The 22,919-nt window shown below is 36.8% G+C and overlaps 4 protein-coding genes across 7 annotated transcripts; 2 read left to right on the top strand and 2 right to left on the bottom strand.

Annotated features, from left to right (window-relative positions):
* Positions 1–1,564: 1,564 nt before the first annotated feature.
* Positions 1,565–6,258, bottom strand: LOC106393558 (general transcription and DNA repair factor IIH subunit TFB1-1). Of its 4 annotated transcripts, XM_013834253.3 has the most exons (21): positions 6,216–6,258; positions 5,958–6,117; positions 5,809–5,887; positions 5,664–5,725; positions 5,505–5,568; positions 5,284–5,404; positions 5,123–5,198; positions 4,943–5,038; positions 4,703–4,747; positions 4,321–4,377; positions 4,066–4,221; positions 3,902–3,967; positions 3,523–3,646; positions 3,311–3,367; positions 3,068–3,195; positions 2,821–2,994; positions 2,604–2,717; positions 2,399–2,476; positions 2,249–2,296; positions 2,014–2,082; positions 1,565–1,910 (listed from the first exon to the last, which is right to left on the bottom strand). In XM_013834253.3, exons 2-21 carry the CDS (start codon positions 6,024–6,026, stop codon positions 1,812–1,814), a joined length of 1,782 nt encoding a protein of 593 aa, XP_013689707.2. In that variant the 5' UTR covers positions 6,027–6,117; positions 6,216–6,258; the 3' UTR covers positions 1,565–1,811. The 4 variants fall into 4 exon arrangements, 2 of the variants coding, with proteins under 2 accessions (XP_013689707.2, XP_048615903.1); XM_048759946.1 differs by lacking the exon at positions 6,216–6,258 and having other exon boundaries at positions 5,123–5,188; positions 5,280–5,404; XR_007324676.1 differs by lacking the exons at positions 1,565–1,910; positions 6,216–6,258 and having other exon boundaries at positions 2,013–2,082; positions 2,796–2,994.
* Positions 6,259–11,560: 5,302 nt separating this feature from the next.
* Positions 11,561–14,108, bottom strand: LOC106393550 (nuclear transport factor 2). Its single transcript, XM_013834246.3, has 9 exons — positions 13,924–14,108; positions 13,568–13,757; positions 13,138–13,396; positions 12,831–13,048; positions 12,580–12,754; positions 12,374–12,489; positions 12,215–12,280; positions 12,084–12,144; positions 11,561–11,989 (listed from the first exon to the last, which is right to left on the bottom strand). Exons 2-9 carry the CDS (start codon positions 13,739–13,741, stop codon positions 11,784–11,786), a joined length of 1,275 nt encoding a protein of 424 aa, XP_013689700.2. The 5' UTR covers positions 13,742–13,757; positions 13,924–14,108; the 3' UTR covers positions 11,561–11,783.
* Positions 14,109–18,324: 4,216 nt separating this feature from the next.
* Positions 18,325–22,214, top strand: LOC106420490 (putative methylesterase 15, chloroplastic). Its single transcript, XM_022702283.2, has 6 exons — positions 18,325–19,440; positions 19,821–20,057; positions 20,163–20,306; positions 20,463–20,597; positions 20,666–21,550; positions 22,051–22,214. The coding sequence occupies exons 1-5, from the start codon at positions 18,892–18,894 to the stop codon at positions 20,954–20,956; spliced, it is 1,356 nt and encodes a 451-aa protein (XP_022558004.2). The 5' UTR covers positions 18,325–18,891; the 3' UTR covers positions 20,957–21,550; positions 22,051–22,214.
* On the top strand, positions 22,061–22,843 carry LOC106393539 (protein SPIRAL1-like 1). Its single transcript, XM_013834239.3, has 2 exons — positions 22,061–22,326; positions 22,574–22,843. Exons 1-2 carry the CDS (start codon positions 22,075–22,077, stop codon positions 22,655–22,657), a joined length of 336 nt encoding a protein of 111 aa, XP_013689693.2. The 5' UTR covers positions 22,061–22,074; the 3' UTR covers positions 22,658–22,843.
* The last annotated feature ends 76 nt before the right edge of the window (positions 22,844–22,919 follow it).

Here is a 22,919-nt window from a genome sequence, read left to right as displayed (position 1 = left end):
GGTTCCGACAAGGTGAAAACTAACTTTTGTGTTATGTAATGATTTCAGAATGATGCATCCATTTGTGTAATGCGATTTGGTTTCCATCTCGGAAACACTTGTACAACTTCCTCCGCCGCCGCCTTGGGACTCAACGGAGCCTTGTAGTGAACAAATGACCAGCACTGTCGGTGTTGTCTTAAAAGCCCACCTTTGTTAGCCGTCGCTGACCACCGTGGAACACGTACAAAATTATTAATAGCTGAAGCTTGATCATAATCACACCATCATAGTAAGTAGAATAATCTTTTGTAATCTCACATTCTATAGTAGCATCCATGGTTGAAACGCATACGAAATCATCAGTATCGTTGAATCCCATATAGTTTATACGAAACTTAAATGTAGCTCCACTAAAAGCATTTCATCCAAAACTTCTATAGAGTAAATTATTATGAAGGGTTTTGCCATAATAATCATAAACTGAACAGATTCTATGCCATTAATGGGTCGGGTTCTAAATGTTTTAAAATATGCGAGGATGCTAGATTCTACCATTTTCTGTTCCACATTATTTTGTGAGTATAATTTTCTTGGATAGATTTTGATTGCTATAAAAAAAAGAATAGATTAGGACTACGACATTAGAAAGTAACACTATGAATACATTCACCAATCACCAGTTGTCGAAAAGAATTCTTAACATTCTAAGATGATATTCTACCTTTTTATCCTTTTTTTTTTTTTGTCAAACTACCTTTTTATCCTCTTAAACTGTAATTATTGTAGGCATCTCCTATATAGTTACGCGCTAATGCTATAAGAAATTAGAAAACTAGTTCTAAAATTGTATTTGAAAAAAGAATAAAAGATAAAGCAACGTTGACCCATTTTATAAGAAAAAGGTTAAGTAATAAGAGCATGATTATCCACTGAACCCCTTTTTGGGTTTCTAAAACTTTTTTATTTTTGCTTTATCTGATTTAAAAAAAAAAAATTAAAATCGCACCAATTGCGGGCCGCCACGTGTCGGTGGGACCCGCAAACAGTGCACAAAACCCATCTGAAGCGATCCTCAACTCACGTCTTCTGTCACCGTTTTTAAAATATTGGTGGAGCCCACACACACCTTTTTGCCTAAGAAACCGTTTTACATACTGCAATAATGCTGCTCTAATAAGATGGAGAAAGGAATGGAATCAGATCTAAGCAAAATCGTTGACGTGTAAAGCTTTTGCAATCCAAACCCTGCAGATTATAGAGGTGTCACATTCGCATAATTGTTGATTTAAATTGCTTTATAACCACTGATTACTTTTTTGGAAGTAAGATGCTAATCACCTTGCTTTTTATGTTATTACAAATGCATATCATTCTTTGTTTACGTAATATTTGATTAACGCAACATTAGACCAGAAGCCCATCTTATAGTTTATTTATTTTCTTAAAGGTGATTGATTCGCAAAGGAACAAAATCATAGGATATACCTTCACGCATTCACAAGTGGAAACTTGATTGAACTCGATGGCTATAATAAGAAAGAGGGGTGAATTTCCGAATAAAATAGAGAAAAACAAAAGAAAGTAGAAAAATAATCTCAAATTGGATTTGCAATATCTTCTCTTGAAACAATCAAAGTCCTTTGAGAATCTGTACGCCAAAGAAACTCTCTTTGTTCTTGCCAAGTACAATAAAGTCTTCATTATACAATAATAACGCCTTTGTTGTAGTTCCAGTGGCTGGACAAAATCACAACAAATGAAAAATCTCGAAAGCAGCAACAAAGGCTGATGAAACAAAACAAAAATCTTGCAGACGTTTTGTTCATCTTCTAAACAGACCCGTTTGCTTCGCCGGCGCTACCTCTGGCGCTCTTAGCGGTTCTTCTCTGCAAGTCAGCATCGTAGTGTTGGAACGCAGCATCAAGAGCCTGGCAGAGAAAAATAGGTTTATACAAATTCATAAACTGGATTACAATGCAAGTTTAGATATATGATGTAAGCTGATCTAAGTAGGCACTGGAAGAAGCTAACCTGTTGCATTGGACGAACTAGTAGAGAAAGCTGATGGCGGAGTTCCGATTGCACCGACTCTTTCATTGCCTGAGTCCAATTGCACGGTTTAATATCAAGGAAACAGTACACACTAGACTACATGCAATACGCTTAAACTACCGATTCAATTTCATGTTTGTGTTGCATTGGTATTGAGATATTAGTAAACTACTGTTCTAACGGATTACTCCAAGGTTCTTATTTCATAGCTTACCTCGAGTTGTGAATAACTATTGGACATTGCATCCTTCAGCTTCCCTACCTGCATAAATACAATATAACATCTGTAAGGTAAGTTTGAATCTTTCCTGAGAAAGCTCAGGAATATACGTATATAGAGATTGTGAGATAGAAAGAACATTACTTTGGTATGAAGATATGTGGTTGTTATCGGGTAAGATGACCAAAAATGTTTAAGTAATTCTTGTATTGATGTCCAATGCTGCAGATGAAAAGAAAAAGGTAAGACTTCCGATGCATTTGATTGGACAACAGAATCCACACGCATAATGATAAAAACCCACAAAGCTTATTGTTGATTTGGACATTGGAATAGATTAGAAACTTACATGTAAAACCTCGTCTCTAGTGGACTTCGGCAATCTGTCCAGAAAGCTCTCTCGCGGGTTCTTCCCGATAATATTTTTGGCGGTGGAGATAGTTTGGGTTAATGACCTGAAAACCTGAATGGGGATAGACATTTTTAGTCTAGGAAACGAAGGAATATGTGAATAAGCCATGGTTTCTTTAAGTCAGCACACATTTTACGACGGGATAGAAGAGCACCTCGAAGGCAACTTCAGGTTTAATCAACGGATCCCTTAACCCTTTCGTTCTAATCTCCAAAATGGATTCTTTTAACGATCCGTAAGCTTCATGAACATTTCTCTTTAATGTCCCTGCTCCTCTAGGTTCATTGACGACGTTTCCTTGTTGAGATTCAAAGTAATCACGAGGGTCCTGATTCCAAAGAAGAAAGGGTAAATCAGAATCTATGATCAACAGTGAAAATCTTTTATTGAAAGAGACGAACCTTGATAGAGAGCGGTGCTAACGGGAAATTCTGCGGTGCTTGAAGATCCTCCATTTCAGCCAAACGGGACATTCTCGCCAATCTCTCCTGATTAGCGTCTTTAGTGGTTTCACCATCAGCTTTGCTTACTACCAGGGGTAACAGATATAGATAGTGAGGTCAGAGGAATATTAAGTAAGGCATTGGTCATGGATCAGCACAGAAGAAAGCAAAAGCAGAATATAGCAGAATGTAACAGCAAACCTTGTTTAACCCGTGCGAGCGCCTCTGCAACACTCCTTGTGTTTTCTGAATCAACATCTGATTTCCAATTTAAGAGAATAAGTGAGCATCATTGTATACTGACCACCAGTAACTAAAGTCAAAAGGCCAATACACATGCTTACACTTAGTAAACTAGCTACCGTGAAAAACGTAAGAAGAAAGTATCGAAGGAGGTGCAAAGAGGTGTTTACCAATGTTCCTGCCTTCCAATACAACAGCAGCATGACGATTAAGATCTTGCAAAAGTGATCTTCTAAACTGACCATTCTGAGGTTCAACAACATCCATGGTGCCATCTCGCTGGATCCCGTGGTCCTGTGTTACGGGTAATTAACAATAAGTACAACATAGGGTAATATGATACAGTACAATTGTAAATATCAAAATTTCCACAGTAAATATTATAGATCACTAGAGCCCAGTTCTTCCCATCTAATAGGGTGAGACAATATATCGACGTATATATAGCTGTGCCAGTCATTTTAATTTTTTTTGTTTCAACAACCCTTGATCCGCACTGAGGTGGAAGTTATCCAAACCTCCCATCTCATGTAGTGGTAGTTGGCTTACCATAAGATGAGTGTAGTCATCTCCCTGGTCAGCTTCCATGTCAAGAGTTGGATCAACCCGTCTGATCTACAAGACACGACATTCAAATCAAAAGGATGTGCCACAAGTGTTTTCATCTCAATTAAAATACATGGAAATGATTTTAACTGTAGAAACGAGATAACCTTTTGACGAGCTTCCTGAGCCAATATCTCATCAGGCTTTAGAAAGACAGCGAGTTCCTCGTCCTCAGCAGCTTCTGCTGCAGCTACCGCTGTATTTTTGGTGCTGTAAAGATATTCTGCTCTAAAATATTTTGTCCAGAAGTCTTTTTCTGTCATCTGGCGTAGGAAAATAGCTACCAAAGCCAGTCAAGACTCGTCCTATCTGATGATTAAACCTATAAACAAAGATTGGGATAGTGTTGAAGTCTTTGCTACCTTACTCGGAACATAATTAATGAATGCCTGCCGAACAGCTGGCTTCTCAGCAAAAATCTGAAAGCGTAACGAAGATAGTATATGAGGAAAGGACAGTCGCATGTATAAAACAGCACTGAAGATTCTTTCTAAATGTTTATAGATCAAACGAACTCAAAATAGAAGGTAAAGTGAAATGCTATTCCATATCTCGCGTTTAGCTTTCAATTGGAAACACATGTTGCAACCTGAACACCTATTTATGAATTTTAGTCCCAGTGTATTACCAATTCCAACTTTAACCCCATTCACCATACAAACTGATCCCAACCCAGCTTGGATTAGGATTCAGAAACTTATAGGACTTACATCAATGACAAATGTAGTGAACCAAAGAGGTTACCTGAAAAATTATCTCAGAGGTTAAGTTGAACGTCACCCTATTAGTCTGAAAGAAAAAAAAAAGGTAAAGAAAGTGGTTAATAAGCCAGATGAAATGTTACATGATATACAAGAACAAATGGAACTACTTCAGCGAAAGACGACATAGTATGGATTATTTCTTTCCTACAGAGGCATACACATGAGAATTTAACTGGAGAAGATAAACTTCCAAGAAGGGGTAAAGAGAAGTATGCTATACCCGCCCATCAGTAGAAGGTTTGATGCCGGAAACCATCATGCTCTTCAGTCCGACCTGTTGCTTCGACTTTCTGATGGAATCTTTACCCAGTAGTTTCTACAATGAATAAAGTCGGTAACTACAAGGACACACACTCACAAGAAGATTGAAAAACTAAAGGAAACCAAGAAAGAAGCAAACCTTCCTAGTAGCCCAGAATTCATCTTCAGTCAGGACTTTAGTTTCAACAAATTCCTTATGCAATCTCTGCAACTCACTTCACATCATATGTACGTTACTCAAGTCCTGATTAAACTTCTAACAGAAAAAAATCAACCTAATGGTTATGAATCATTACACACATATTTTCTCGAAGAACCTTGAAGCGTAGCTCCAAGTCAGCAATACTGAGTTGCTCAGCAGAGGTCAAGACAGCAGCTGGTTTCTTAGGCTGCTCCTCTTCACATTTGGCTAGGGCCTTAGCTGCTCACAGTAAAAAACAAAATGGATTGCAAAATACAACAAGATAAAGTAGATTTCAATCAAAGTTAAAAAGAAAAGAGAATGGAAGATGAAGCTTTACTGATGAGAGCACGGCAAGCATGCATGTCCTGATAATTTTGAAACTCAAAGATATGACTGTCTCCCTATATTCAGAAAAATTGAGGAAACTTCAATGACACATGGGAACTTGCACAAATCTTGGCTTTCAACACAAAGGGCAACAAGAGAAAAACAAAACCTGCTTGTTGGAGAGATTGAGCCAAGCAGGTTTTTTTGATCCTTCTTTAGTATATTTTTGACCTGAAAAAATTAACCAATGAGGAATTGATAAAGAGTGAGCAGTAAGGAAGGAAGGATCATCAAATGAGGAGGAAGAGAGATACTTTTGATGTTGGGAGTGAGGACTTTAAGCTTTGAATCAGAGGTGGGATCATTTGGAACGAAGAGCAGTATCCCTTCCCTCTGCCGAAAAGTAAGCAAAGCATTCACCAAACCAATTGCTCAAAAGAGAGAGAGAGAGAGAGGTTCATACTAATTTGAGGATTCCCTCAGTTCCTCGATCCTTCAGAGAGCTCTTGTATTTCACTTGCCAGTCCGACATACTCCTGATTTCGAGACGAACCAACTCTTCAATTGATACGATTGGTGTTGCGTTTGGGTTTTCACAAATCGACGAATCTCTTTCTCTCGATCTGCCAAAGAAACGAAGAGGTTGTTAAGAAAACAGAGAGAGAGATCGGAATCTAGGGTTTAGAGTGGTGCGGAATCAAATAATATGCGAGATGATTACCAGTTACGTTCTACTGAATCTCCCCCACTTCTACTGGCGAAGAAGAAGAAGAAGAAGTAGAAGCACCTTTATTTTCCGAGCCCTCTTATTATTAACGAGGCCCAGCCCATAAACACCATTTTTGAGAGAGTTGAAATATTGATGCAGAGGTTTGATTACTTTAGGCCCGGCCCATAATCGCCATTTGAGAGAGAGTTGAAATATTGATGCAGAGGTTTGATACTTTGATCCCTACCTTTTGCGGGGAAAATTGCCTATTTCCCTATGAACTAATTGTTTCTAGTTTTTTCACATACAAACTTTTAATCCATAATAAAAAAATCTCTTGAACAAAAAAAAAAGAGTGAATTATTCTCCTATGAACTAGTTTTTCTTAGCTTTTTTACACAAACTTTTAAATCATACTAAAAAACACATGAACAATTCTGTTTTTTGAATTACATACACAAACTATCAATTTTAAACTAATTCTCTTAAAATTATAAATGGCGTTATTTAAATGTTAACTAGCTTTATGACAGGTGCAGAGCTGGTTTAATTTGGATTGATAAAAAAAAATACTACGTCGTTTCATTCTTCTTCTCTTTTTTTTTTGTCAATTGTTCTTACTTTTCATAAATAGTTTTACTCTTCATCATCAATTGGAAATAAAATTTATTAGTTTGCAGAAGAATAAAACGTTTTACATGATGCATAAAAAAAACAGCAACTACTAGCTTACCAATCTCCATGTATTGCCACAAGAAATTATAAAATCGGCGTAATATCTCAAACTGATGATAAAGAGTAAAAAAATTATGAAGAAAAAGAGCAGTTGACAAAAAAAAAAGAATAAAACGACATAGTATCTTTTTATCAACCCAAATTAAACCGGTTATCAACATGCTATAAACCAAGTTAACATTTAAATAACACCATTTATGGTTTTAGGCAATGTTTTTAAACCCGACCCAGACACTGAACCGGACGACTTACCGGATCGATGGGTCACTGGGTCGACCGCGGGTGAACCGCAGGTTAATAAATTAATTAATCTTATTATATAATAATATATTAGCTATGAAAATAAATATATAAAAACTAAAGTTTAATATTTTTTAAATATTTTTTAAAACATAAAATAATAGTTTGAATATGTATATATTTTATGTTTAAAAAATATTTAGAAAATACTTAACTTTAATTTTTATATTTTTATTTTCATTTGACATAGAAAATATCAAAAATAGTTTAGATTATTTAAATTTTTCTATAACAATGTAAGAGTTATGACATCTAAAAAAATCAAGATATAAAATTCATAAATATTTAAATGTCTAATGTGAATAATAAAGTAAACTTCAAATTCAAAATAAACTAAAAGTAAAAGATCATTGTAATAAATTGTCAATATCGGAAATAAACTAACACCAAATCACATCAACTAATGGTTCTCTCTACCATCATTGACTTTATTTTCTTCAAGTGTCATAGTGAAATCTTCATCAAAATCTAAAAAATCACAAATATAAAACTGAAAAGGAAAAACCTAAGTTTTTTTTTGCCAACATCTAATTTCTTAATTGGAAATTTAGAATATAAAACATAATTTAAAAACTAATAAAATGATGTAAAAGTTATTTATTGGTTCAACCGGTGGTTCAACCGGTATCGGGTTCCGAGTTTTAGTGGGTTTTTGCGGGTTTTTGTGAGTTTTTAAATATTGGGTTTTTCACAAAACCCAAACCGATTTTTTTCTGGGTCACCGGGTTTACCGGTTCAACCGCGGGTCCGGATCGGGTTTCAAAACAACTGGTTTTAGGAAAATTAGTTTAAAATAAATTGTATATTTAATTTTAAAAATAGAGTTGTTCATGTGCTTTTTGACATGATTTAAAAGTCTGTGCGTGAAAAGACCAGAAAAAACTAGTTAGTAGAAGAATGAACCATTTTCGCGTTGTTCACGTAGCTTTTGGCATGGATTAAAAGTTTAAGTGCGAAAAAACCAGAAATAATTAGTTCATAGCGAAAGAGGCCATTTTCTCACCTTTTCTGACCGTCTGTCGCTCTCTTCTTTATTACACACTAGGACCGGCCCGCCCTACGGGCGGGATGTGTTACATTTATATTTTTCATTACGAATATATGATTGTTAATATGTAAATCCAATGGTAGGGGTTGGTTTGGAACTTGATGTTGTAGTTGGTTTGTTTGTGTAAAGTTAAATCGATGGATGGACGATTGAAAATAAAAATCATGCTCTTTGAATTATTTTGAGTTTTTGTAGTTGGACTTTATTATTTTTATCTATTGTGGTTGTCTACTGTATATAATATAGTGCAATTTTGGTTGAGCAAGTGCATTGGTGAAAATAACATGAGTTTTATAGGTTGGCTATCGCTGTGGACCTCTGATTTATATGATTAACTCTGGTAATAGTATTTCTTTGTGGGGGCTAGTGCGATTCTTATTGTTGTAGCAAAAATATTAGTCAATATAAATTGTTTTCTACATTGTTTTAAGATCACCTAATGGAAATATTGGCGATTCTACATTGTTTTAGCAAAAATAGTGGCATAGACTGTGATGAAGTCACATCAGATCATTCTGGAAATTTAAAGTGTATATGCATATATGATACAAACTGGAACTGGAATCACCCGTACACTTGGAACGTTTGTGTTATCAGCATCAGAGCCCAATTCTGTTTCAGTGGTGGATCTCAACTCAGTGGAACCAATTTTATGAGTTCTAACAACCGTCTTTTTCACCATCACGGGGGCAGTTCTAACAGATCAGATAACACTGGAAGGAAAGATTTTTCTGCAATGTGTATGATGAGAAAAACAATAATGATTGTTGATGTTTATTAACTAACTGTTACAGAAATATCACTGAGAGAATGAGAAGTCATATTTAATTATTTTTTTAGAACACCAAGCATAATATGTCCGACCCTATTAACAACAATAAAACTGTCTCACACGCGTAAAAACGATTATCTTTGGATTCTATAAACTCCTTATTAAGATTTTTTTGTACCCTGCCTTTCACTTAATTAAAAAAAAGGAATCTCGCTTAGATTTTTTTTACTTAAGATAATTACTCAAACACTATTAAAAAGTTGCATAATTAATAAACATTTAAAATTTATTCTTATTCTTATTCAACACTTGAAAGTTAGCTATGGAATTATAACTTTATTTTCTCTAGGAAAAAGTTTAACCGGAGTTTCCCCGATCCTTATTCAACTTGTGTCAATCAGGGCACAATAGTTGATCGGATAGCTACAATATCCAAAATGTTTCTACATCGAGAGAGGAAAGCTATAAGCAACTACAAAAGGTTTGATTCTTAACCAAAAACTACATAAGTTATTTTATTGTGAGGTCTTAGAAAACTAACAGAGAGACCTGTTTTTTTATAGGCGGAGAGAACACAAAGAGAAGGAGCAATGGTGAAATGTGCAATGATACTCCTTATACTTTGCTTCATAATTATTGTCCTTTTAATTCTCAAGAATGTATTGTTTTAGTCACATCACATACGTATCATTTTTCAGTATCAGCTGTCAGCTGCCCCTTTGTTATAAACAAACGTTAACCATGTCTTTTTCTTGTTGAGTTATCATTTCCAAGTGTTTTCTAAATGTAGAGTTTCAAAAAACAAATAGCAGTTTTTTTTTTTTTTTGTTATCTTGAAAATTTGGAACTGATGGTAACACTGGAAAGAAAAAACAGTTTCATCCATGGATATTGATAAAATATTAGATGAACGCAGCAGAGAAAATATTAGCTTTCATTGATATTGATAAAAAGTTGAGAACAGATAAGAGAAACGTTTTATGGAGTCTCTCCCTTTACCTGCTGGCTGCTGTTTTTATGGAGCTATCATTGATATTTTACCCTGATACACTATCCCAATCCAGACATTGAGAAGCATTTAGATTAATGTGCGTTGCATAGAAAGTAGCAGGTGTAAAACAAAAGAGAACTTACATGTGTAGCATCAGGTCCTTTCTAAGATCCATCAAGATGAAGTGCCTTTTCTTGTATCATTCTCAGTCTAGCAGCTTCTCTCTCTCGCTTCAGCCTGACGCTCTGATCTCTCCCGGATCTCTTCTTCTTATTCTTCTACGTGATCCCTCTTTGTCTCAGTTGACCCTCTTTAAACGCTTCAACTCTTCCTGTTTCTTTTTCTCCCTCTCATTGATATCTAATCTCTCTCATTGTTTCTGTTTTTCATACTCTGATTCCAGTTATGTTTCTTCTCTAACTCAGGCTCTTTCACAACCATCTCATCCTCCAGAGCCTAAGCTTTATCATCTTCCTGAGTCATGAACTGACCATAGCAAAAAATATTAGCAACAGAAAATAAGTTCAAGACAGCGGAGATGTGTAAAGCATCTAACCGGTGAAACTACTCCGATGGTGAAAATTTACGAACATCAAAAACGTACACAACAATCATCAAAATCTGGAAAATGTCTCAGTGAAAAATCTGTAACAGAAACTTAAAAAAAAAACAAAGTGACGATTATAAAGGATTCATGACGGCAAAGATGTGTAACATTAACTGGTGAAACTAATCTGACTATGAACAAAAGGGGGAGTTAAATTGATAACCTTAGAGGAAGACTGAAACGTTAGCCATAGAACACCATGGCGTACATTCCTGGCCTCCCGGAACGGAGCAAACAAACTTAAACGGTGGAGGAGGAGCGGCCAGTCTGCAAATCAGAGAAGAAGACTGAAACGTTAGCCATAGAACACCATTTTTGTTTACTGGGTTGTTTAGAACGAATGAAAGGATGATTCTCAAAGGAGTAAAGCATACCTTTTTTATAGCCGAACTCCATCGCCTTGCATAACAGAAAATCGCATTGAATAGATCGTGGATGATCGATTAATGGAAGGTTGAAAGTGGATATCTCGGTTACTTGTACCGTTCCAGACCGTAAGAAGGGAAGATGAGAGATCGTCTTCAAAACCCTAATCGCCATTAGCGCTGGAGACGAGAAGAGAAGAACACATGATAACTGGAACGGTGCATTTCATTAAGGAAAAGCTAGTGGGCTCAACAGAGAGGTGAAACGGCCCAACAAATATAAAGTCCATACGAATGAACAAAAGCAATAAATGGAACGGTGCGTTTAGCACGCAGCGGACACGTGTCGAGACGACATACACCGAATTTTTGACCTAGACGCCTACATGTCGCAACCTGGAGAGAAAGAACCCTCTTCTATATAAAAAGATGTATATACCTTCGTTTCTTTCCCAAATTACAAATATTCATATGATTTCCATATTAAACCACACAACGGGATTGATTTCAAATTATTGGATACAATACCCTTCCAACAATGAAAAAAAAACTAATTTATTTGTTCTTTTCAAAATATAATAAGGTGCAAGTAAGAAAACGAAAATAAAATAAGATGTAAAAAGAAGAAATTGTGCTGAGATGTCAAAAAGAAAATTAAGAAAGATGAATCTGTAATGTAAAAAAATCTCAACTTGTTGCAAGGTTTAGAATAATAGATTTTCTAAGAAGGCTGCTTCTGCAAATATGAACTCTTCTTGAGTATCAGGCTTTTGGTTTTGGTGTTGTTTGCACACTGTTCTTCTCGTTGTTACCGTTTCCCTTCTTCTCGCTTCTGTTCCTACGGCTTCTGATAGGCTTGAAGTCATCTTCCGCATCTGCAGCAGACCCATTCTCTGTCTTGCTTCCATCTGCTGCAGACCCATTCTCAGTCCTTTTCCCACCAGACGGTTTGCTTCCATCATACTCAACTGCAAACAAAACAAGTCAAAGTTTTAGACTTGCACAGGAGACACTGACAACTGTTTAGATAAGAGGGTTGGTCTAAAGAAAGAGAAAGCTTGCCTTGCTTTTCCTTTACACGAAGCTTACGGTCTCCAAGCTTGAAGGCATTGTTCTTGGCAGCCTATGGATTTGACAGAGTTAGAATTAAAAAAATTCAAGATGGAAACAAGAAACTGGTATTTATAATTTACCTCAAGCACACTCTGGACAGAGGTAACATTTTCAAAGGCAACAAAACCGAAGCAAGTTCCACGAGCCTGAGACCACATAAGAAAAATGTTAGAATTGTTTCTTCAATGAAAGGAAGCTAGCACAAGAAAAAAAGACAAGATTGATCAAAAGATCATTACATTGGAGCTTCTGACTTGAACCCCATGTTCTTTGATAGGACCAAACTCCTTGAAAAGTTCATAGAGCTGAGGCGGCATTGCATCCATTGGCAGGTTTGACACAAATATCGAAGTCCCTGAAACCCAAAGCAACAATCACCAATCTGATAATCCAAAAATAGACAAGAAGAAAAAAGACCAACTACAATGGATGACCATCTTCTAACCTGGTTCGTCGACAATCCTCTGGTCGTTTTTCCTTTCACGTTTACTAACAGCAGCAGGTGCCTTGGGTGCTGGAGCTGCCTCACGGGGCTTGGGTGCTGCCATGTATTTAGGTTTCTGAACCACTGGGGATGCTTTAACTTGGAACGGAGCAGAGCTTCTCGCCATTGAAGCAACCTGTTTCTCAGGTTAGTTAGATTAGCATTGCATAGACGGCACATGCAAGAGCAAAACCACTAAAAAGAAAACTCACCATCGCAGCAAAAGATTTCTTTCCCCCATCAACCGGAGGAGCAGCTGTATCAGCAACTATCTCTTTAGGTTTCTGAGCAGTAACAGCTTTTTCAGCAGAGTGATTGTCACTCCCATTGTCCAACGGAGTAGCAGCTTCAGCAACAGCCGTCTTCACTTCAGCAACGTTCTTTACTTCAGCAGGAGCATGGACAGGCTCCACCACCTCAGTTTCTGGCACTACAAAAGAGTTCTCAACTCAGATCAAGATACGAACATACCCTCTCTCTCTCTATATATATCTCTATCTTTCAAGTTAGAAGACTTACCAGATTCAACAACAGGTGGAAGAGTTGTTGGAGTATAGGACACTTCATCAACATAACGAAAGATGTCATTGACAACCACATAGGCAGTGTTCTGACGTGCCAGATAGAACATTTGCGAAAACTTCCTCTTCAGGTTGTCTTCTCCAGTCAAGAAACCAATAACCATAATAAATATCCCCTCTTCCAAGGAAGACTGAGAGTCAACACTAAGCACCTCGAATGTAGTAGAGTCACATGAAAGAAAGTGCTTGTCGATAGCCTGGAACCATAATGATAAAAAAAACAAAGCGAAGTCTCTTGCATTAGATAGTACTAATCAAGAGTCTCTCTTAAACTCAAGTCAACAAAGCATTAAAGCATGAGAAACCAATAATTAAAATCATTAACTACTTTACAATAGGAGCGTGGAAGGAGGAGACGAGTTTAGTACCTCAAGGGATGTGAAAGAGGTCATGGTACCATCAGGACCTGGTCTGCTGACAACGCTAGCAGCTACATAAAGCTTATGAGCTTCTTGAGTCACCTTTCCGACAATATGATAGTACTGTTCCACAAAAGCCTCAGAGACTTGGTGAGCCTCATGTACACCTTCCTCGGTAGCCATATTCCTGTGAATTAACCTTTAAACAAAAAAAAGAAGAAATTTAATTAGAGATCCAACAGATGGAGACAAGAACCAATCAAAGATTCAAATCGAAAAGCCTAGATCAAAACCCCAGAAAGAAAAGTTTAAATCTTTCAATCAGATTGAAATCACAAATCTGAATTGAGATCAAGAAAATAAACCTGGCGGCAGAGAAAGATGGAACCGAGGAGAGTCCTGAGAATCCGGCGAGAATAAAGGAGGAAGCTTTGGTGTGAGGAGGAGGCTAGAGAGGAGAGCTTGATTAGGGTTTTAGAGAGGTTCACAGATTCTGCTTTGATTGAAGGAAAAATAAAAAGGGAAGTTGAATATTTATTCTTGAATGTTCTTTCTTATTACAATATATATATGTACACGGACTTAACTCCAACTAGTTATTGGTTTTGTTTTTGTGTTTTTACTTTTATATCCTTTTCCCGTTGACCCTAATGACTTGACTTTAATCACAGTTAAAAAGAAAGAGAATAACCTGAACTTTTGTACTCACTGATCAAATCTAGTGGTTCGTACTTGCTTTCGTCATGTATTGGAACTCTTGAAGGCACTTTAAGAATCAAACGCAAATGCCATTGTGTTATTGTTATGTTACATGAAGAATTGCAATATCTAATATTTAATTAACTAATAATTATAGATCTTTAAAGATAAATACAGAAGATCTAGTTTTGTTCAATTCAAGATATATATATAACTTTCCTTTTATATCTTCAATGATATTTTTAGGCAAAAAAGAACAATTATTGTAAGAATTTTATCTTCAAAATTTGATTTTTGGTTTACAATAAGATATATATGATTGGTTCTAAAAGAAATATAGATATATCTATATATTATTGTTTGGGATGATAACGAATTAACGATAACACATGACATGGACCAACCCATAAAAAGGAGATTCATGTGATGTCAAAATATATAATACTAGGGTAGATGCTTCGCGCTGTTTGGTTGGAACCTGTATCTAATATGATTCTTTTACGATTGGTGTAACTGCTAATTTACGTACTGGAGATTGTAGACATGACATTGTTATTTTTAACATAAGAGGATGGTGTGAGTTTATTGTTTTTGTCCAAACTTCGCAATTATTAATATTCTTATGTTTAGTTGCAATCTTCTTTCTTTGACAACACCTAAATTGTGATCCGAGGTTGGTATTTGTCTAAGAAGTTCGAATAATTTAGTTTTATTTTTTTGTCTTTGAAAGTGTCTTGAGACCATGAGTTAACATTTTTTTAGATTATGAAAACGTAGCTAGTAGCATGTGTAACACTGGTTTCGGTTCTAATAATTGTTTCTCTTATTTCTATAGTTTATCTAATTACTCTAATTTTACAGTCATATTTTGATGTGCTTCCTGCATTGTCCATTTTTATTTTATTTAGTTTACATTCAGGTTTACCAAGCATTGGTTGATCGACGCAGACTCTACTTTACGCAACATTATTATTACCGAATAAACGTAACAAGAACACAAAGATTTAACGTGGTAAACACCTGTAGGTTACCTCCACAAACCATACAAATATCTGTCCACAAGAAAAACAGATTTGATTGCTCTCTATTTCAGCTGCTATAAAGGTTTAAAGGTGGCACAAGATATATATAATGGTATCTTGAGTCCTAAAAATCCTAGAACTAATGTGCCTCAAAACACTTAAGCCCAAACCGATATATGTTTCCTTGATTCCTATATCCGAAGAATTATGATCTGAACCCAAATCAAACTAAAAATCGAACGAATATCGAAAATATAAAAAATATAAGTATATATCCAAAATATTATACACTATTTGCAATAACTGATAAATCCAAATATATATACTTTTAATATGAATTCAGTGTATTTGATATGATTACGATTTTGATTTAAGATTGCAGATTGCAGAAGTCTATGTATTGAGAACGGAACTCAGTAAATAAGCATAAACGATGTTTTATTATGTTATAGATGAACTCAGTTAATAGCTGCATACATACCCTTTGAATATAGATCAAGCCAATTGTATTTTATTACAAAAGAGTCTAAGTCGTCTAAGATATTTTAGAGAGTTCTTGGCTTTTTGTAGTAAAGTGTCGAGATACCTGTAGATGTTTTTGAGATGATCATGGATGATCTTTTAGAATTGATTAGCCCCCTTATTTATATAAGATTGAAGGCAGTGTATTTTCTTTTTTCCTTTAGGCTTTTCCTTCTGTCTTTAAGGTATTTTGCCTTTTATCGCCAACTTCGTTTTCTGCGATGATTTCCTTTTCCTTGTTGAATTCATATTCTTTGCTAACTTTCCATTTAATAGCTTTCAGTATAAGTCACTTGGATAAGTCATTTTCTCAGAGAACCTGGTCTTCCTATTCTAGTCACTAACGAGCTTCTCTGTGGCAATTTGAGTGCAGTCATGCTTACTGCCAATCTTGCTTTCCATTCCAAAACCAAGCATTTTAAACTAAACTGAAGATGCAGTCTGCTGAGATGATCTGTATCAGTTCGCGAAGTACTACATGAGGTACTACGGGCGTGTGTCATGAAGATGGAGCTTAATGTGAGTTTGGGTTTTGTGATGTGTGTGGGCTTGCTGAGCTTTGAAAAGGAAAGATGATATGTGCTTGAAGACACATGGATGTTTTCCATAAAGCAAAAGAGAGTTTGCTTGAAGATGAAGTTTTCCATTAATGAAAATAGAAAGTTACCTTAAGTGTATTTGGAAGACTTGAATAGCAAGTTGAAGACGTGGAGAGCAAGTTCTGGTCTGCTATATAAGCAGGGACGTGCCTTCTGAGAAAGTCAGACCTCAGAGAATAAAGAGAGAGAGGTTTCCTTGGTGTGTGTTACTGCTTGGTGTCGAAGGACATTCTGAAGCATTGTCTGATGGAGTCTGATGTGGACTTAGTTTGGTGGCGTTGGAATTGGCGCTTTGTGTGGTGGAGTTAGCCATCGTGTATAGCTCGTGTGAGCTTTGTGTGTGCTTGGGTGATCAAGCGTTTTGGTGTCACTGGTGTGCGTTGGGTGCTGACGTACTTGGTGAAGTACTTCCGTGGAGGTTGGAAGATCGAAGCCTAGACTCAGGGGGAGTTTAGCAAATGCGGTTTCATTGAAGAGATCTGTGAAGATTGCAGCTGTAGAAGACAGTGTGCTCCGGTGAGCCGGATGAGATCTATGCATGCGTGCTTTATTCCTAATCTTTGTAGATTGCTACTTAGAAAAGAGTGGTAAACACTAGTGTGTGTGTGTTGTATCATATAGCAATTGTAGGTTGCTCCTTGCTCTAAGTCAATGAAATCTGGATGAGGTCCCGAGGATGTAGAAAACAAACCCCGTTAACAAATTTTGTGTGTTTTACTTTCTGCACTTGTTTTCGTCGCCTCATCTGCACTAACATAAACCATCATTATGTAAGAGAGAGAGAGTCGCTCTTGGTACACTTGTGGTTAAACACATTCCAGGAATGCATCAGCTGGCTAATATATTCACCAAGTCTCTGCATGTTTCCTCATTCACTCTAAGGAACAAACTTGGCGTGACTAAACCATTTACTCCAAATTTTAGGGGGACTGTTAAAACTGAAACACAAAACGGCAGTGCTTCATCAGTTGGGCTCGGACATAACAAGACATTGGACGGTCACGAATCACTGTAGCCCATCAAGAGAACGTGTCAAAATCAAAACGGAGCACAACAGTCAACAGTCTCCTCTACAAACAATAAACGACAAAGTTGGCAAAAGCAGAAAAGCTGTCACAAAAGAAATTGTTGGAAAGGTCACAAAGACTTGTACGAATAGCATCATGCCTATCCACAATCGATTCAATATGTTAGCGACCATAGCAGCTTACTGAGATGAAGACAAGTGTCTTTAGATCCTTATATTGGCTTTACTATATAACAATTAGTTTGTACTGCATGAAACTCAAGAAGAATCAATAATAAAAATATTCAGTTTCATTCAGTTTCACTCTCTTTAGCATTTCTTTCAGAATGTATCCTGATTATAATATTACAATTTTTCAACATTTTTTTTTGTTTCTTGCCAGAATGTAATTATTTCTTACACTCATTGAAGATTGGTTCGGTGTAGAATAAATTTCTATATAAAACAGTATACCGTATTAAGTTCGCTCATTCATTATGATTGGTGTTACAATTTTATATCTTTCTCTAGTCCATATCGATATACCTTAGGGATGAAGTTGAAGGTGCAGTAGGTGTAGACTTATAATCATGAAGACCATTTGCAACCACCGGCGCATACACAGAACAACCATTTGCAATGACCAAAAAGGCCACAAATATTTCGTGGTCCGGCGATAATTAGCTACAAATATGTAAAGACCAGTTCGTGGATATTTGCTATAAGTGCTCACTAATTAGGTGTATGTAGCTATAGTTGTAGCCAAAATACAAGAAAAACTTGATATGTTGGTCTAGGCTAATAGTATTTTTCAGCCAACAGAGAATATAGGCTAGATCGTGGCCGTGGCCTCAGAGTGGTCAGGCAAACCATTAACCATGGCTAATCGTAGGGCAATATTAACAGTTTTACCAGTGGCTGCTAGTCAAAACCAGAATGTACTAATAATCTTCAACAAGATGATGCTAATTAACCTGCAAAGTGCATCCAAAACCACAAAGATACGAGGAATCTGTGTGTTTATTGTTGTATCCTTGTAAAATTGGCCTGCACTAGAAAGTCAAAGGACCAGAGATATTGCTGAGAGCCTCAGAGAAAGTGCCCTCCCATGTTCCTTCCTCTTTCTTCTTATATCCAACTGTCCAGGCAATCAATCAGTATTCACAAGACTATAATAGAATATTGAAATTTAAAATCAAAAATTTTAAAACAAAATTTTATCCTATGTGTGTTTTTGTGAGATCAATAAGGCATAATAAGTATCAAAAACTATCACGATCAAGCAGATTTAATCAAGAGACGACACTTACTTAAAAGCACAGCTTCACAACGTGAAGGTCTCAACTCCACATTTTTGCACCCATCAAAAATCAAAATCAACACACATGGAAGCACGAACATTCTCCATATATATACACATAACACACAAACAAACGTGTATTCACATTCACATACTCATCCCTTAAACACCAAAACCCTAAAAAAATGGGAAACTCTTTGAGATGCATCTCGCAAGACCAAGAACAGAACCAGAAGAAACCCACCGTCGTCAACGGAGGAGGAGAGAGTAGCAACTCCGAGAAACACGTGCGTAGGCTGTCGCTGATACCATCTTTCCGGCGCCGGACATTACTACCATCCCTCTCATGCGCCGGATCATCAACGTCTGGATCGTCCACGTCGAAGAAAGGAGGTGTCAAGACGAAGAAGAAGATCAGAGAAAGACACCACCAAGAGCATCATCACCATGATAACGAGAAAGACTCTCGTATCCAAGAACAAACCTTAGCTGCTACAAATGTACTCTTTAGCCAGACGCCTCGTAACAGCAACTCTGCTCCTCCTTTCCGACGGTCCACCTCCGTCGTCTATCCATCCTCTCAGCCACCTCCCTCCGCCGTGGCCGCCGTCACAGGTTCTGTTTCTGGCGTCCTGACTCCTAAAAAGTCTACTTGTGGATTCGTGAGGAGTTCCAGCAATAGGCAGAGATCAAGCACTGATCCTGTTCTCAAACCCAATCAGCTTCTAGACAAGGCAAGCACATTATTATTTAATTAATTATCTTATTCATTTTCATAACTTTTAATTCAATCAAAATAAGTGATGTTTTAAATCTTTTGAACATTCATTAAAAAATTATTAATTTTATTCAATTTATGTTCCTTTGCATTAAAACAGTAATAGCTATGTTTAATTTGAACCAATACAGAATACAAATGGTATTTATGTAGAAGCTCGAAATCATCGTAACTAAAATATTTTTTTTATTTTAAAACATTATTTAAGGTAAAACGAAGAGAATATATGAATTTTTTTGATAACCACATTCTATATATATTTTATAGAAGTCAACACATATACTGAGTGCTATTTTATGTTACTGACCGTATTATATGAAAAATGGGTGGAAACAGGAGCTGAAGGTGGAAGGTGCAGACACGAAGCGGTTCGTGCTGGTTCATGGAGGAGGGTTTGGGGCGTGGTGTTGGTACAAAACCATAACACTCTTAGAGAAACATGGCTTCCAAGTGGACGCCGTTGACTTGACCGGTTCTGGTGTCAGTTCCTTCGACACCAACAACATCACCAGCCTCGCTCAGTATGTCAAACCCCTCCTCCACTTCTTCGACACCTTGAAACCCACAGAAAAGGTCGTAGGCTCTTAGCTCTCTTCAAATCTTATTATTTGTTCTTTTCTAAGTAACCATATATAAATGTTAATTTTAATAACCAAGATTTTCAATTGATGGGTGCAGGTGATTTTAGTGGGACATGATTTTGGAGGAGCGTGTATGTCGTATGCCATGGAGATGTTCCCTTCTAAGATCTCTAAGGCTGTTTTCATCTCTGCTGCTATGTTGGCTAATGGCCAAAGCACCCTTGATCTCTTCAATCAACAGGTTTTTTTTTTCATAACCATCAAATCTCTAAATTTAATTGATTTTTTTTGCTTTTAGAATTTGCTGAACAACTACATACTGTTCCATAATTGGTAATTACACTTTTTCGTTTCTCCTAATTAGAACCATTTTGATCCTTCGTATTTATTTTTCCAGCCTGAGTCAAGTCATGATCTGATGGAACAAGTCCATCTATTCTTGTACGCCAACGGCAAAAAGAGCTCGCCAACAGCCGTTGATTTCGATAGATCTTTGCTTAGGGATTTTTTCTTTAATCAGAGCCCTCCAAAGGTACACATAAGCTAACACCCAAACCGGTATGATTCGGTTTGACTAAACCTGACCTGTTTTGGTAACAGGATGTTGCATTGGCGTCGGTGTCCATGAGACCGATCCCGTTCGCACCGGTAATCGAGAAGCTCCACGTGTCGGAGAAGAATTACGGTTCAATCCGACGGTTCTACATCAAAACCATGGAAGATGATTACGCTGTACCGGTTTGTCTCCAAGACGCGATGATCAAATCAAACCCTCCAGAGCAAGTCTTCCAGCTCAAAGGATCCGATCACGCTCCATTTTTCTCTCGTCCTCAGTCCTTGAACCGAATACTCGTCGAGATTTCTCAAATTCCTTCCAAGAAATCTTCCTAAACATGTAACCGGTTATGTCAAAACCAAACCGTACCGGACATAGGATCCCGTAAACGTAAAGCTAGAGATTGTCGGATTTGATTTCTTGGAGTTTGCTGCAGAGATATGAACATCCCATTTGCTATCCTTTTTCATTATTTGTAACTTTTCTATCAAACAGTAACCTTTATTATAAAATTTTGATTAATTAATGCAAAATATCAGAAAAGTGAAATTAATTAGTGGAGTACGATATTTAAAGAACAAAACGACACGGATTTAGACAGTGATTGTTCTGTAAAATTGACGTGCCAGCTAACCGTTACTTTAAAAAAAAAAATTGTTATTTTCCTTTGCTAAATTCGTTCTTGTCTTTTAAAATACATGGATAGATCTTGCTAATAGATTCTTGAAGTAAAAGTGAGGGATAGAAATATCTCACGTTCTCGTTTCAAAAGAGATCTTTCTATCAGCTTTTGTGTTGTGTGCCTATATAAATCACATCACAAGTCACATGCATCTTGCTTTCTCTCACTTACTATTCTTCTTCTCTCCGATCATCACCTTGCCGACTCATATCAATTCTTGGATCTGTTCTTATCAGATTCTTCGCAGGTAAATGTTTTCAGATTAGCTCCTTACAAAGAGGTCGTGTTGTTTACTTGTTTTACATGTTTGATTGGTATGTCTTTCTTTCTATGTTGTTGCGACTACGCAGATTTGATATGAACTATATCTCTAGGTTATCGAATAGTTGATTTTGTTAGGCTTTGATCGAATACGCAGAAGCTTTTACCAACCAATCAAAGTTATGTTCGTAAGATGTGAATGTTATCATTGGATAGTTTGGATCTTGTAAATAATTTTTACGATCACGTACAACTGGTCAGATAATTATAAATATTAAGAAAATAAATAAGTTTCAATCATTTTTTTAATTTGTGTGAAAAAATGTGGAAATGACACATTTTCATGAAACCGAGGGAATAGTAATATGAAGTTTGAGTAAGGCTGTTTGATAACTTTTACCAGACAATGTTCTGTATAGAATATGATGTGCTGATTCGTGATCTTCTCATATGTTCCAAATCACAAAGCTATATAATATCTTTCAGAGAAGCAAGATTGAGAGGGAGAGAATGGGGCGTGGAGTTAGTGCAGGTGGAGGGCAGAGTTCTTTGGGATATCTTTTTGGGAGCGGAGAGGCGCCAAAGCCAGCCGTTAACAGTGCCTCAGCTGAAACTCAGCCCCCTCCTCCATCTACTACACAACCTAAAACCGTTGCTCCAAAACCTGTTGATATTACCAAACAAGGCCCAGCTGGTCTTAATAGCAACTCTGCAAACAATTACATGCGCGCTGATGGACAGAACTCTGGCAACTTCCTCACCGTATGTTTCCTTCTCTCTTTCTTTTTTAAAAATGGTGTAAGAACAGACGCTGGGCTACCACCTCAATGAATCAGGTTGTGTGGGCTGATGATTGTATAGCAAAAACATTCTTGTCTTTTCGTGTCTTAGATTAGCTGCCTGAAGATGAGGAAACCATTATATAATGATGAGGCCTTGCGTTAACTTAGTAATCTTCAAAAACTCGTGGTATATAGTTGCTAAAGCCTGTCTTTTGCTTGATATGCAGGACCGGCCTTCTACCAAGGTCCACTCAGCTCCAGGAGGTGGCTCGTCTCTGAATTACCTCTTTGGTGGTGGCAGCAGCAACTAGCAAATGAGTACAACTGTGTCACTCTCTATCTTCTTCTTATCACCAAGTCCTTCACTCATTCTTGTTCCCTGGGAAAAACTGTTTTTATGATGTCTAAATATTCGTATATGTATGTGTTTCATATGTTGTATTTCGTATTTCAAAAATAACACTGGTGATGTATACCACATTTCTAGGTTTCCATGATTCCGAGGTGTATCTAAATTTTGTTTTGCTGCAGAAATATTGTGCATACGCTTGCGGTTTTGAACCAGACCAAACA

Source organism: Brassica napus, chromosome A2 (assembly GCF_020379485.1).
Source record: "Brassica napus cultivar Da-Ae chromosome A2, Da-Ae, whole genome shotgun sequence".
NCBI classification, from domain to species: Eukaryota; Viridiplantae; Streptophyta; class Magnoliopsida; order Brassicales; family Brassicaceae; genus Brassica; species Brassica napus.
This window is presented reverse-complemented; position numbering and strand designations above follow the sequence as displayed.

Bases quoted from the DNA above. Each gene is read 5' to 3' on its own strand.
- LOC106393558 (XM_013834253.3), bottom strand. From the start codon at position 6,026: ATGTCGGACTGGCAAGTGAAATACAAGAGCTCTCTGAAGGATCGAGGA. The intron at 3,368-3,522 runs GTAAACACCTCT...ATTGGAAATCAG, and splicing joins ATTGGAAGGCAGGAACATTG to ATGTTGATTCAGAAAACACA. The intron at 2,297-2,398 runs GTAATGTTCTTT...GTATTTATGCAG, and splicing joins CCACATATCTTCATACCAAA to GTAGGGAAGCTGAAGGATGC.
- LOC106420490 (XM_022702283.2), top strand. From the start codon at position 18,892: ATGGGAAACTCTTTGAGATGCATCTCGCAAGACCAAGAACAGAACCAG. The intron at 20,058-20,162 runs GTCGTAGGCTCT...TGATGGGTGCAG, and splicing joins CCTTGAAACCCACAGAAAAG to GTGATTTTAGTGGGACATGA. The intron at 20,598-20,665 runs GTACACATAAGC...TTTTGGTAACAG, and splicing joins TTAATCAGAGCCCTCCAAAG to GATGTTGCATTGGCGTCGGT.
- LOC106393539 (XM_013834239.3), top strand. From the start codon at position 22,075: ATGGGGCGTGGAGTTAGTGCAGGTGGAGGGCAGAGTTCTTTGGGATAT. The intron at 22,327-22,573 runs GTATGTTTCCTT...CTTGATATGCAG, and splicing joins ACTCTGGCAACTTCCTCACC to GACCGGCCTTCTACCAAGGT.
- LOC106393550 (XM_013834246.3), bottom strand. From the start codon at position 13,741: ATGGCTACCGAGGAAGGTGTACATGAGGCTCACCAAGTCTCTGAGGCT. The intron at 13,397-13,567 runs GTACTAAACTCG...TTATGGTTCCAG, and splicing joins CCTCTTTCACATCCCTTGAG to GCTATCGACAAGCACTTTCT. The intron at 11,990-12,083 runs GCAAGCTTTCTC...TTTTGTTTGCAG, and splicing joins TCGTGTAAAGGAAAAGCAAG to TTGAGTATGATGGAAGCAAA.